Source organism: Globicephala melas, chromosome 4 (assembly GCF_963455315.2).
Source record: "Globicephala melas chromosome 4, mGloMel1.2, whole genome shotgun sequence".
NCBI classification, from domain to species: Eukaryota; Metazoa; Chordata; class Mammalia; order Artiodactyla; family Delphinidae; genus Globicephala; species Globicephala melas.
This window is the reverse complement of record NC_083317.1, coordinates 124,164,766-124,179,252: the sequence shown is the minus strand read 5'-3', so window position 1 is coordinate 124,179,252 and position 14,487 is coordinate 124,164,766. Positions and strand designations below refer to the sequence as shown.

The 14,487-nt window shown below is 55.0% G+C and overlaps 1 protein-coding gene across 1 annotated transcript in view; it reads left to right on the top strand.

Annotated features, from left to right (window-relative positions):
- SPSB4 (splA/ryanodine receptor domain and SOCS box containing 4) overlaps window positions 1-14,487 on the top strand; it is an 81,452-nt gene that overhangs the window by 19,509 nt on the left and 47,456 nt on the right. The window contains exon 2 of the mRNA XM_030873355.2: window positions 291-1,137. Coding sequence (XP_030729215.1) covers window positions 444-1,137 — 694 coding nt within the window. The 5' untranslated portion in view covers window positions 291-443. The remainder of the gene's footprint in view (window positions 1-290; window positions 1,138-14,487) is intronic.

Below are 14,487 nucleotides of genomic sequence, written 5' to 3'. Positions count from 1 at the left end.
AACCGTAGGACGTTGGTTAATTACTTATCTCCTCTATACTCTTTACTTTTCTCATCTATAAAATGGGAATGATAATGAATGTCTTATAGGGAGGTCTTAAGGATTAAATGAGCTAATAAATATGAATCACTTAAAACAGTGTCTGGCATATGGCAAGTTCTAGATAAGTGCCAGATATCATTCGATTCATTAGTTATTGTTATTAGTGCATGCCCAGGGCCCAGCCAAGGCATGGGCATACGTGGCTGTCGAGGCTGCTGTAATAACCCGCGTCCTTTGCTTCCTTCCAGGAGCTTGGGCCCCTGCCCCAGCCCCGCAGAGGCTGTGGACGTGTACGGTCCGGAAGCCTGGTTTCCAGCCCCGTGGCCCATCCCTGGCTGCGGGGACCGGAAGCTCCCACGAGGTAGCGGTGGCCCGCAGCGGCCCCGTCCCGGCAGCGAGCCATGGGCCAGAAGCTCTCGGGGAGCCTCAAGTCGGTGGAGGTGCGAGAGCCGGCGCTGCGGCCGGCCAAGCGCGAGCTGCGGGGAGCGGAGACGGGGCGGCCGGCGCGGCTGGACCAGCTGCTGGACATGCCGGCAGCGGGGCTGGCGGTGCAGCTGCGCCACGCGTGGAACCCCGAGGACCGCTCGCTCAACGTCTTCGTCAAGGATGACGACCGGCTCACCTTCCACCGGCACCCGGTGGCGCAGAGCACGGACGGCATCCGCGGCAAGGTGGGCCACGCCCGCGGCCTGCACGCCTGGCAGATCCACTGGCCGGCGCGGCAGCGGGGCACACACGCTGTGGTGGGCGTGGCCACGGCGCGGGCCCCGCTGCACTCGGTGGGCTACACGGCGCTGGTGGGCAGCGACGCCGAGTCCTGGGGCTGGGACCTGGGCCGCAGCCGCCTCTACCACGACGGCAAGAACCGACCCGGCGTGGCCTACCCCGCCTTCCTGGGGCCCGATGAGGCCTTCGCGCTGCCCGACTCGCTGCTCGTGGTGCTGGACATGGACGAGGGCACACTCAGCTTCGTCGTGGACGGCCAGTACCTGGGCGTGGCCTTCCGTGGCCTCAAGGGCAAGAAGCTTTACCCGGTGGTGAGTGCCGTGTGGGGCCACTGTGAAGTCACCATGCGCTACATCAATGGCCTTGACCGTAAGTGCAGCCTGCTGAGGGGGGAAGGGGTGGGCAGGGGTGGGTCCAGAGGCTGCCTGTCCCAGGCAGAACTGGGGGGGCGGGGAGATGGGGGAAAGCATCCTTCTGAGGCCCCATCCTCCATCAATACTTGGGATAATCCTGAACTCGTGGTGAGGACGTGGACTCCGAGGCCAGGCTCCTGGGTTTGGACCTTGACTCTTTTCTGCTTGCTGGGTGATCTTGGCGTGTGCCTCGGTTTCCCTTTCTGCGAAAGTGGCTCAATGATAGTAATCTAGCTCCGGGTTGTTGTGAGAAATCAAATAAGATAATAATATATGTGACGTGCTTAGGACAGTGCTTAGAACTGGCGCCTAATAAGTGATTTGGGTGTTGATGCTAAAATTACGAACGTTTCAGTCGCTGTAAGGGTTGTGCAAAACGATGTCTCCCGTGTTTCTGGCTTCAAGTTCACAGTGGGAGGAGAGTGACAAGTAGAAGACACAGTCCCTGCACTTGAATCCCATGCACTCGAGTTACTGATAAATAATAAGTAGTGATAACTATCATTTATTGAACACCTACTGTATGCAGGGGCTGAACACTCAAATCTAGGTCTTTCTGCTGAGCTCTCTGTTAAAGGGGGCATCTGGCTGATTATTGCCTCATGGGAATGAGAGCCGCAAGTTGTGGAATCTTCTGGTTTCTTTCAAGAGGACCTAGAAATCTAGATTTTGTGTGAACTATTCCAATTTTTAACGTTGGCAGCGGCTTAAGACACCGTGTGGACACACAAAACACCCTCGCAGGTTGCACAGAAGCCCACAGGCCGCTGTGTTTGACTGCTGGCAACTCTAAGGCCTCCTCTCATTTAATAGACACAACCATCCTGTGAGGCAGCTTAAAAATCCTAGTAACGAAAATAGTTCTTGGTTTTGGGAGGGAGTCACTTAGGGAGGTAGGGTGGCCTCTGGACAGAGGTGCATGTGGTCACCTGTCCCGTGTTGAATCCCAGCCGAGTGGGGCCTGGAGTCAGTCACCTGTGAGCTTGTACACACCTCATCCAAACAGGCTTCCTGCCACACCCCTGACGAAACTCCCAGTGCTGGGCGCTTAAAGCCAGAATTCCAGCTTATTCATTTTATTTTATTTTATTTTTTTGCGGCACGCGGGCCTCTCACTGCTGTGGCCTCTCCCGCTGCGGAGCACAGGCTCCGGACGCGCAGGCCCAGCGGCCATGGCTCACGGGCCCAGCCGCTCCGCGGCATGTGGGATCCTCCCGGACCGGGGCACAAACCCACCTCCCCTGCATTGGCAGGCAGACCCTCAACCACTGCGCCACCAGGGAAGCCCCTAGCTTACTCATTTTAAATGAGAGATATAATTGCCCCTCTTCAGAGAAGAGAAACTCAAGAGCAGAGCTATGGAGAACCAGAACCCGAACCTCCCCAGGTGTGTCAGCCTCCGAAGCCCACTCTTTTCCCATGCTCCCCCCTTTGGCTGAGGGACTGAGAGTGACACTCCAGAAGAGAGGTCAAGAACAAGATTTTACTCAAGTAAAAATTGGCATTGACTCAGGTTAGCGTGGGTTGACCATTTTCAAGGGTGACAGACCACCAGAAAGTGGCTGGTGTGCTCCACTCTGTGGTACCATTGGCGACACTTTTGCTCGTATTTCATTTCCGTGGTTGTTGGACTCAGGTTGCCATTGAATGGCAGAGTGGCCTGTTTTCTCTGATTAACTGGTTAAGTAAAGAGAGGATGAGTGTGTCCTGAATCGGGCTAGTTTAGTCACCGCAGTGCCTTGTGGAGAATGTTGAGAACCCTCAAAGACATGATGACCAGGCAAACCCCAGTGCTTAGAAAACCAACAGCAACAACAAAGACTCTCTTTAAATGGAATTGGAAAATCTACTTGCCAGAGCTGATCACTGGACTACAAGGATGGCCTTGGTGTACCCAGGCTCTGGGATCTGACATGCCTCATTTCCCACTGCATCCCTAATGCTCAGTGGTTTTGTGTCTTTGGTGAGTCACTCTAAGGCTTTAGGGCTCGTTTTACTCAGCTGTAAAATGGGACAGTGTCAGGTCCCTTTCATAGCTGCTGTGAGATCTTGTGTGACGGCACCAATACTATGGTAGCTGGGATTAAAGGCTGGCACTGATACCCAGAGGAATTACCTGAGCCAACCATTGGACCCCCAAGGTGGGCTTCCTCTTGGGGATTGATTCACACTTGGACTATTGTCTGTTGATTCGTTTACTGGCACAAAACTAAGGTGCTAACAAGGTTGCAGCCACGAAGGATAGGATCAAGGGTATTCAAGCCGTGGTGTTCCGCTTGGTGTGCTGCGGAGGGTGGAGGCTGGGTGGGAGGGGACGGTCGTGATCAGAGCATTCTGAGCTCTTGGGTCCTTCAGGTGGCTGGAGCTGCTTGGTGAGACTAAAACTTGGAGCATTCTATCCTCCCTGTTGGCAGTGACTTTTTCAGGTTGGCTGAGGCTAGAAAGCCCATCCAGGAGGCACGGGGAGACAAGGCCAGGATGTCATATGATGCGAGCCTGTGGCATCTCCTGTTGGGTGACAGGATTAGGCTTGAGTGCTATGGTGCTGGCCCCTTCTCCAGATAGGAGTGATGTTCCCTATCTTGGGCAGGGTGTGATTGCAGAAAGGGGGAGCTCAGCTTTTTTGAACAAGCCCTGACTACAGGGTGAGCCACCAAAGAACAGGCTGAGGGGAGTCTGACGGGCTGGTTGGGAAGGGACTGTGTGATGCCTGTAGCTAGTGACCTGGGCTGCAGTCCAGCGGATCCCTGGACACCGAGAAGGCTTTGGCCCTAGGGAGTCTCTGGGGCAGGTAGGGTGACCCAAGGTGGAATTCTGTGCATGAAAAGAATTATGAGCCAATTGGTTGTGGCCACGAAGGTGGGTCCCCAAATTCAGACCCAACAAGGGGGTTAGGTGACCACAGTTAGAGACAGGCTCTAGGGCAGAAAAGCAGGGCCGCTCTCTGGGGTTGCTTCCCCACAAGGCCATGCGGGGTAGAACAGATGGGGTTAGAGTTTGGTCCCAGGACTCACCAGGAGGCCCTGGACGATGATTACCTCCTCGCTCTGGACCTCAGTGTTCTCCTTTGTAAAACAGGCGTGATAAAGCTCGCCAGCACAGAGCAGGGCCACAGCGACTGGTGCTCGCTGCTTTGACTAACTAGGTGAGCTGGGCCAGGTCCGGGGCTTCACCTCTGGATAAAAACAAAAGTGGCCTCAATAAGAGACTTCCCTTCTAATGTGTAGGAAGGAAGTTAATGGGCATGATTTTCTCAATTTTTGATTTTTATGACTATGAAAGCAAGACTTAGGAAGAGCAGACTGTCTGTCACTCTGAAGTATGTGTTTGTGGAGGACAAGAGCTCCTGGAAGTGCATTTTTCCTATTACAGATGTGTTCTTCGGCTACACCATGGAACGAAACAGCTCAGCGTCTTGGGGGGTTTACAGTAGAGAGCTGCAGGATGCCCAGGGGCTCTGCCATCCGAGTGAGCTGGGAAGTGCAGAACCGAGGCCAGGCAGACAGGCCAGCTGGCTCCGGATGACTGGGTCCAGGGTCAAATAATAACAGCAATCACAGCGCCACGCTAACAACACTTCTCTGATACTTAGTCTGTGCTGGGCTAGATTCTAAGCACTTTACAAATTTTAATTCGTTTAATCCTTGTAACAACTCTTTGAGCTAATACCTTTATTAGCATCTTCATTTTCCGATGAAGAAATTGAAGCCCAGAGAGCTTGAGTAATTTGCTCAAGGTCACACAGCTAATAACTGGATCAAACTGAGGCACACTGGCTTAGTGGTCCCTTGTGGAGACGTTTACAGACAAGGCAGGAAGAGAAGGAATAGGAGAGGCTGCTCCACCTGGCTGGGTGGCCACTCAGCAAAGGACTGGACCCTTTCCTTCAGCGGTGAGTTTGGAGGAGGCCCTGAGATGCTGTCCCTCCTCCCCGGTTTCACCTCCAGCCCACCAAGAGGAGAGGGGACCCCAGACGGAGCAGCTTTGATTTGAGGGTCATAATAATTATACATTTGGGGGATTCCACCCAAGTTCTGTGCCCTGGGCCAAGTGTTTTACTCATTTTCTTTTTTTTTCAGCCCACGCAATAAACCTTGAGGCAACGTCATTGTTATTAAACCCATCTTATAGCCAGTGGCAGAACTGCCCTGAAACCCAGGTCGTCGGGACCATTGCCGTGCCTCCTGCTACCTAGGTCAGCCCTGCTGCCTCCACTGTGCCCGCCGATTCCAAAGAGCAGGTGTCCGAGCCCAGGGCTGACTAAGCGGGGACAGGGAGCGGGTACCCCAGGATCTCAGGCCCAGCGGGCAGGGAAGCCTTGTCCACCTGCTTCGAGCCAGGGAAACTGTCGTTCCAGACGTCATTCCTAGATGGTTTAATTGATCTGCCAACAAGCATTTATTGGCACATCAGCTCAGCAGAGGAGGCTGGTGTCCAGCCAAGGCTTCTGGTACTGATGAAGGGCAGAGAGTTTTCTACCGGGATGGCTGCAAGGACACCGTCCCCTTGCCAGAGCTGTGTGCACTGCACTCACGACCTTCCCGCCCAGCTCCCCTGTGTCTCCTGGGTGGCACCATCCTCTGGACTCTGCTCTTCCCCCCTCCTGAGCCAGGTCCAGGCCTGGTCTCCCCTTTGCCCCGCACCCTATCATTGCCCTGACTCCAGCTCACCACAGCCCTCAACCCAGGGCTCTGTCCCCTGCATCCCCAATTCAAGGCTGAGTCCTCCTCCCATCACCCCCTCCCCAATCCCCGCTTTGCCCCAGTCACTCACTTTTCCACATGTGTATGCCTTCTTGGGTGGGTGTGAAGCTCCCCAGGGCACAGATGGTCAGCCAGGAGGCATGTGTGGGGAAGCGGGCACACTGGGGACTTTAAAATACTTTTGAAAGGTAAAGGATGCATGTGGCAACAAATTTCAACGCTACCAAAGCGTGCCTGGTGAAATACCTCCACCCCGAAGCTCCCCAGCCTCTCTTCCTGCTGGTGACCACCAGGATCACTTTCTCCTATGTCCTTCCAGAATCTTATGACAGAGAAGTTTCACACAAATGTGATTGTACTGTGAACACCGCTTTGCACCTCGTTTTCCGCCTTAATTGATCTTGGTGATCGTTTCATATGATTAACGTAGAGCTGCCTCATTCCTTATTAACAGCTGCATGGGTTTCCATGGTGTGGCTGTGTCATAATTGGATTATCCAGACCCTTATTTTTGGACCTTTAGGCAGTTTCCAGTCTTTGAGAATAAACTTTTGGTCCTGATTTGAATTTTATTTCTGCCCCCTGCTGGCTAATTGACATCCTCAAGCCTTTGTTTTGCCATCTGTGCAGTGGGAATAATTATATGTACCTTGCAGGGTTGGTGAGTATTAAGATAGATGCAGAAACGCAGCGTGGTCCAGCATGTGACTCACGTTAGGTGCGGGGTGGAGGGGAGCTGTTGATATCACACACTTAGCCTGCATCATTGATTGTGCTGTGTCCAGTGCTGCGCTCGTCTTGGGCACCCGATGAATGCTTGTGAAAGATTTGGTTTCTGACTTAAAATACGGCACAATCACATTAATTTGCAGTTAAGACGGCTTCAGACTCATTGTTGGACAACGATCATTTGAGATATATAATTCAGTCAGTCCTTACATGGGATGTATGTCAGCACAGTGAGACCCCTGGACTCCTGACTTGCACAGAGCAGGTTCATAAGAGGTGTGTTTCGCTCTTTTGTTATTGCTGCTGCTGCTGAGAGTGGCAGTTCTCTGAGGCGGGACTGCATCCTAGCCGCCTCAGCCACCCTCATAGCGGAGTATATAGTAGGTGCTCAATAAGTGCCTGTTTTCTCCATCGCAGCGCGACTGGAGTCATAGTTGCCTGGAACGAAGTGAGGCTGGCTCTGAGCTGTCACCCCCTTGAAGCCTGACCCCGGAGTGACCCACTTCCACCCCTCATTGTGCACCGTGCACAGCACATCTGTCCCCACACCCGGGCCAAGCAGAGGCTGCATGATGGCCCAGCAATTCAAGTCAGGATCTCAGCATTCAGAAACTGGCCCCTACCCTTTGTTTCCCACTAAAAAGGAACAGACTTTCAGCTGAAAAAAGGTTTCACTCAGACGCTGTGGCCCTGCTTTGAGGGCTTTTTTCCCCACAATTAACACAGTCATGAGTAGGTTCAGTCCAGGAAGTCCTGCCTGCAGAAGGGAGCTTTGAAACGCAGGCCCGTTTGGGACAGGTGTCACCGTGGGCCACCGCAGAGCTGCTGCCGTCTTTCTCAGAGGCTCACAGCCTGGTGTCATGGGAAGAACTGCGGCTCAGGGATCTCCCAGCCCCGGGCCCAGTCCTGACTTGGCTGCTCGTTAGCTGTGACTTTGAGCGAGTCACTTCACCCCTGAGCCGGTTTCCTCATCTGTAATAGTAATAGAAATTGACTTTGCCACGATCCATCGGGATCGTGGGTCATATATGGCAAGTGACTAGGCTGGTGCCGGGCACATAGAAGGTACTGAAAAAGGTAGGTTTAAAAATTGCCGGTTGTAACTATTATAGCTCTCGTAGGCTGTTAAAGTTACTTAGTGTTATTAGATGTGGAAATAATTATTGTTATTCAATTTGGGTCCACACTGTGAGCTCTGAGGGATTCCACACAAGGGAATACATTGGTCTGGGGAGGTTTTGGACTCTTTTCTCTTTAGGATACATGAAGGAAATGCCACCTGAGGTCGAGAGGCCACTGTGAGCTCGTCACAGGTGAGCTGGGAGTGCTCAGCCTTCCCTGCGAGCAGCCTTAAAGGCTTCCAGCTAAATGTCTGGCTCAAGCGCTCTGTAGCTCCCGCGGGTGACTTGCCTGGTGAGCATGTGTTCAGCACGGATGTCCAAACAAGTGGTGTCCTCGCCAGCTGTGCCCGCACGTGTGTTCAGCGGGGATGGGCTGTGAGGTCGTGGGCCTGAAGACCAGCATCTGCCTCTGAACAGATGGTTGCTAGGCCTGGCTGCGGGCTGGCCGCTACTGGACCATGGAGGAAAGGGAGTGAGGAGGAGACGGCCGGTCTCCACCTTTCTGGGACTAGCAGGGCTTGAAGACAGGCCCCAGGCTTTAGGGCTGGAACGGGCCATTCAGCAGCCTGTGCAAGACCCACATTTTACAGGTGGGAGCTGAGTGGACTAGAGAGCTGGGAGGACTGGCCCGAGGTCACCCGCTAATGAGCGGCAGAACCAGACTAAAACCCAGGCCTCCAATCCCTCCTTGACAGTGCACCTTGCCAGAAACAAGAGAGTAAGCATTCAGTGCCGTTTATGAGTCCATATTGAAAAGCCCGACATAGGTGAAGGAGGACGTAGGAGTTCAGGAGGAGAATGATGGGTGAGGGTGGAAGGGCCTTTGGAGCTTGGGTGCAATTTAGAAGAGGTGCTCCCCACTCCCACATCCACACATAGGAAGACCCTCCGTGGCCTCTCAGTGCCTCCCACATGTCAGATAACCCCCTCCTGCTCAGACCACAGAACTAGGGGTTTCAGCGCCGGCAGGACCAGATATAACTGATCTCTCCATTTACTACCTGGATGACCCGGGCATAGGTTTCCTAACTTCTCCGTCCTGTACAGTGGGTGTGATGCTGGGACTTCGCCATAGACTTGTAGTCGGTTGCGCACCTCAAACTTTCACGTGCCGCTCACGTCCGCTGGGGATCTTGTTAAAAGCAGGTTCTGACTCAGCAGGTCTGGGTAGGGCCCCAGACTGCATTTCTGACAAGCTCCTAACGACGCTGATGATGCAGCCTGTTGAGGCATCAGGCAGTCTGTTCAGCAGAAGGGTTTCCCGAAGCCGGTGTCAGCAGCTGCCACTGCATGGAAACACCCTGAAATACAGCACAGCCAGACCATTCGTTCTCACCCCTGCCGACGGGCGTCGGTGGGACTGGCCTGGGTGCCGCTGGGAGGGGCACAGGGCAAGGCCTCCAGGACGGCTCGTCGCCAAGTGAATCCATACTCTTATGCATGAATTTCCCGCGAGGGCGACTTCGTTTGGGAAGGGATTACCGCAAATAGAAACAGCTCCGTGTTAAAACAGTCATCGCGTGAGCACTTAACAAGAGGCCAGGCACAGCTCAGCACGGCACGTGCGCCATCTGATTTAAACTGCCACAGCCCCGTGCAAACGCCCGTGAGCGTTCTGTGCGTGTTATCTCGTTCCATCCACGGATGACAAGGCACTGCTCTCCCACGTCACTCGTGAGGAGACTGAGGCTGAAGGGGGATGAAGAGCCCGCTCATGGCAGGAGCTTGGCAGGCAGCCATCCGGCAACCTTGAACCCACGCCTCTCACCTCCGTGCCGCTCGGGGTCATGTGAGTCTGCCGTGGCTCTGTGGGTGGTCCCAGGCCTCGGCTGTCCTGCGCTCCGCAGAAGGGCTCCCCGACGCGATGGTGCCGGCGGCTCCCACTGCCACAGCCTGTGAGCACCCTTAAATACCGCACAGCCAGATCATCTGTCCTCACCCCTGCCTGTGGGAGTGGGTGTTGCCCGGAAGGCAAGGCACAGAGCAAAGCACATTTGCAGGAGGGTGTTCGAACCGCTGGGAGAGCAGACAGCCTGCTGGGCTATGCCTGCGGCCAGGGAGCCGGCTGATTCTCCCCGTCTCCTCACTTGGTTAAGACCAGGGGGCGGTTAGCATGAGTTATGGCCTAACCCAGACACTAATAAGGCTGCTTGTCTGAGGCCGTCCATAATTCACGTTAAGGCTATGCCATTTAATGGCCCTGCTTCATCGGATCTCCCTGGACTCGGTGCCTCTCTAATGATTTATTTGCTTGGAATGAAATTAAGCCGAGACAGGGTGAGCTTGGAAAACACTGCCGAGCCGGTTCTCCCCAGTTCTTCCTCCTCAGCAGCAGCTGCTTTCTATAAATAGAGCTGCGAGCCCCGCTTCGTGACCTGCCGGCTGGGAACCCCAACGGGTACAGGCTGCCCCATCCTGGGGCCCCACTTGACGAGGCACCTGAGGTCCCCATCTCTCACACCTCCAAGGCCCATGACCTCACCAGGGAGCACTGAGGGCCAGAGCTGCCAGCAGAGACATGGTCGTCCTTTAAGTAGAAGCGTCGACCCATTTGGATCCATTTGAGTCAATCCATTCGGAGCCACAGCGGCATTCCAGATCTTGTCCCATTGGTTGAGGTCTCTCCCTCAAAATGCATCCACGATGGTGTCCCAGGGTGAGGGCGGTTTTGCCCTAGTGCTTGCTGAGGTGGACAGTAGCCCTCTGCTCGTTGTCTGGGCCCTGCTGGGGGTGCCATGTGGGATCCCGGTCTTCCCCCTGAGGGTGGCTCCCTCTGGGGTGAGGGGCCAGAATCACAGCCCGGGGCCACTCACAAAGCTCACCCAGGGGCCAAGCATCGAGAAAAGGGGAGGGACGTTTAGTTGAGGCTCCCTTGGAAATCCAGACCCCAGGAGATCCAAGTTGCCTGAGGGAAGGGGTGGGCGTAAGGTTGCATGTGTAGTGGGCGGGTCCAGGAATGGGATGCTCTCAGGCACCCCACTGCTGCCTCCACTGCACGTCTGCCCCAGACCCCCTCCCGTCCACCTGTGCCCCGCCTCTCCTGTGTCATCTCTATTCCCTCATAATTTGGGTATCTCTTGGGGATAGCTCACCAGGACCCTGACCCCTCCTTGGTCCCTGACCGCTTCCGCCTCCCTGTTAGCTGACACGTTATTTTCCCAGGTCTTGGTTTAAAGTCCTGAGCGTTTCTGATGGGCCAGCGCTTCTCAGGTGCAGACAGAGGTTCCCACCAGCCCTCTGATTGGTGCCTCTGGGTCAGGTCCCACCTGCTGGTTCCCTTAGTTGTGGGGAATCCTGGAGCTGGTCACTTGGCACACTTACCTGGACCTCAGCGACCCTCAGGGAGAGTGGGAGAAACACAGGTTCTGGCTGTCTCTGAATCCATGGACCCTGGAAAGTGTGTGTGTGTATTATAAGCTTCCCAGTTGATCATGCCATCAACGCAGCACTGGCTAGAAGTCAGCTCCTTGAGATGCCTGGCTGGAAGGAGGCTGCTGGAGTGAGTAGGGGTGCAGGGTCATGTAGTGAGGGGGGGTGCTGGTGGCTAAGCAGAGATGTCCCAGGTTTACAGGTACTAGTTGTCGGGAGGTGCTTGGAAAAGGTGGAGGGGATAGGTCCTGGAAGGAGCTCTGCACTAGGAGCCAGGAAACCTGGCTGGGCCCCTCCAGCTTGGCAATGGCTGTGTGACCTTGGGCGAATCACCTCCCCTCTCTGTGCCTCTGTTTCTCCATCACAGGAAAGAAGGGATTAGACAAGATAGCCTGGAAGAGTCCATTACTCATCGGTATCTAACATCCAGAGGCTGTCTGCACGTCTGAGCTTTTGGATGACAGACTTTATACAGCTGTGCTGTGCAATACAGTAGCCACTAGCCACGTGTGGCTACTTACATTTAAGTTTAATGAAAATAAAATAAAGAATCCAGCTTTTCGGGCTTCCCTGGTGGCGCAGTGGTTGAGAGTCCACCTGCCGATGCAGGGGACACGGGTTCGTGCCCCGGTCTGGGAAGATCCCACACAGCCGTGGAGCGGCTGGGCCCGTGAGCCACGGCCGCTGAGCCTGAGCGTCCGGAGCCTGTGCTCCGCAACGGGAGAGGCCACGGCAGTGAGAGGCCCGCGTACCGCAAAAAAAAAAAATCCAGTTTTTCAGTTGCAGTAGCCACATTCGAGTACTCCATAGCCACATGTGGCTGGTGGCTACCATATCGGGCAGGGCAGATGTAGAACATTTCCGTCATCGCCCCAAACTCTAGTGGACAGTGCTGCTTTAGAGCCACTGGGAGGACTGGGGAGCCTCACGGAAAGGGCGTTGGCCACTGTTTCCGTCATGGGGCTATTTCCATCTGGGGCTGCAAGGAGGTTCAGCTCTCCCATGAGTTAGTTATTCTAGGGCCCAGCTCCAGGATGGAGGGTCAGGAAGAAGATTCAGCACAGGTGCCTGCCCAGGGAGAGTTGGGCAGCAACACTACCAGGAATACTTGGAGAACTGGGTGGGGAGAGCCAGGAGGGGGCAAGGACAGGAGGTATGCCAGGAATGCGAGGAGGAGGGCCTGGGGGACAGCAGGGGTCAGGAGCCCTGGTGGGGGGGGAGGGGCAGCTGCACCAGAGAAGCAAGAGCTCTGGTACAGCCAGCGCAGGTTGGGGGAGCAGCGGAAACCCCTCGCTAGTGTGTGTCCCTGGGAGCATCCCTGAGCCCGCGGAGCCTCCACCTCCTTGTGGGTGAAAGGGGAGGAATGAGAAAGAGGCTTGTTACGGAGATGAAATAGAACCAGACCCTTGAGAGCCCTTTGTAAATGGTGGCCCGGATCGCGGTAGAGACTGCTTCACGAGGCCCGGTTGAGTGTCCGTTTTGACTTGTAATCATAACTGCCCTCAGTGGTGATTTTAAGGTTCTGGGGTGTCTGTCCTGTCTGTCCATCTGGGCAGTAGGCTCTTTGGAGAAGGGGTGGGTGTGTTCTTCCCTGCAGCCCTGAGCACGCAGGCGGCTTCCGTCCATTCTGTCCCACTGCAGCTGAACAGAACGGCACTGGTGGCCACCATGCGGGGGCCCCTGGCTCTTTCCTCCTTCCTCCTGACCTGGTGGCCCTTCGCCGGCATGTACTCATGCCCCGGGAGTTGTCCAACACTTTCCTTGTCCCTGACACATGTGTGTGTCTGCCTGGGTCTGGTTGTCATTTTCTGACCCCAGCCCCGCCGTGTATAAACAAACCAAGGGCAGAGGTCAAAGGCCAGAACGGGGCTTTTCTGGCATCTCGCAAGGGGTGCCCTTGGCAGGAAGTAGCCTGGTGTCTAGTTTCATGATGAAATGGACTTTCATCTGCATTCCTCGCTGGGAGGTGACTCGACTGGCTGACTGTGGATGATGGATTGCCTGCTGCACCCCAGCCCTGCATGGGTTCATGGCTCAGGTCTGGCTCTGGCTTTTCATGAAGTCCCTACCAAGACACGCAGAACATGGAAAGGGGAGTTGAAGCCCACCAGAGCCACCTGTCCCGCCATATGCCTGGTGGGCTTCCCCGCAGAAGTGGCTGTGAAGATACGTCAAAGTAACCGTTTGCTAAACACTTACCTGTCCCAAACTAAATGCTTTATATATATGCAATTCCATTCAATCCTTTTTGGTGAGTCATGTTAACATCCCCATTTCATGGATAGGGAAACTGAGGCTGTGAGAGGCCAAGTGGTCACAGGGTCAGAACTGGAATGTGGACCCTAGTCTGTCTGATTCCCATTTCAGGTTCAAATGTCCTGAAAGTTTCCTTCTTGCCTCTGGTATCTTCCGTCTGATCACAGTGAGGTTTTTCAACACCTGAAATGCTCCCTGCTCTCATTGTTTAGCCTCAGCGTGATGATCTGAACTTCTCTAGGTGTGGGCTTAGGGCCAGGTTTTGCAGAGCTGTGTGACCTGGGCCAGCCACAGAACCCCTCTGAGCCCCAGGTGCCCTCACTAGACAGTGGGAGCACCTCACATATCCAAGGAACTGGAGTGGTGGGGTGCCAGGTACATGGAGGGGCCCAGGGGAACTGTGCTCCGTGGTTTCTGAGGAGACAGTCACTGCTGTCCCCACGCTACCCACCCTCACCAGCCCCGGTAGGACCCTGGTGGTGCCTCTCTCGATCCCAGAACGTGTCCAGCAGAGGACATGGGAAAGGCATCAGCCCCGCATGGGCCCCATGTTCTCGGCCTTCTGAGAGCACAGCTGACTCTGCCCTGGGAAGTGAGGGCTCTTAGTTGCACCCCTTTCTCGGGGCAGACCCAAGGAGATGGACCTTGTATGTGGCCTCCCTCACCAGAGCCGGCTTCTTAGCACTTCTGTCACAAGAGCGGGCCCCCAGTGCTCAGGCCAGCATTCACATCTCACCAGGCAGATTTTACCTCCGCTTTTGCCTGTGCTGTGCCTCCTGCCTGGATGCCATCTTCTCCATCTCCATCTGCCCAGAGCTGTCCTTTCTCAAGGCTCAGAGAGATGCCAACTTCGTTTGTAAAGTGCTCCCCAGTGACCTCAGTCCATACTGACAGCTCTGCTCTGTGCTGCTGGAGCGCACTTGGGTGGATGGAGGGTGTGCGGGGCTTTACAACTCAGCAAAGTTGAAGGCACGACCGCATTCTTAGTGACCAGCCCTCCGACGCCTCTCTCCATGGCTCGTCTTCCTTAGACTCCGGCCCGCCGCTTACCTCTCCTCCTCTGAACCCCGGAATCCTCTGGGGGCCCTGCAGAGTAGAGGGAAGTCAGGCAGAAAGCCCGGGTTTGAA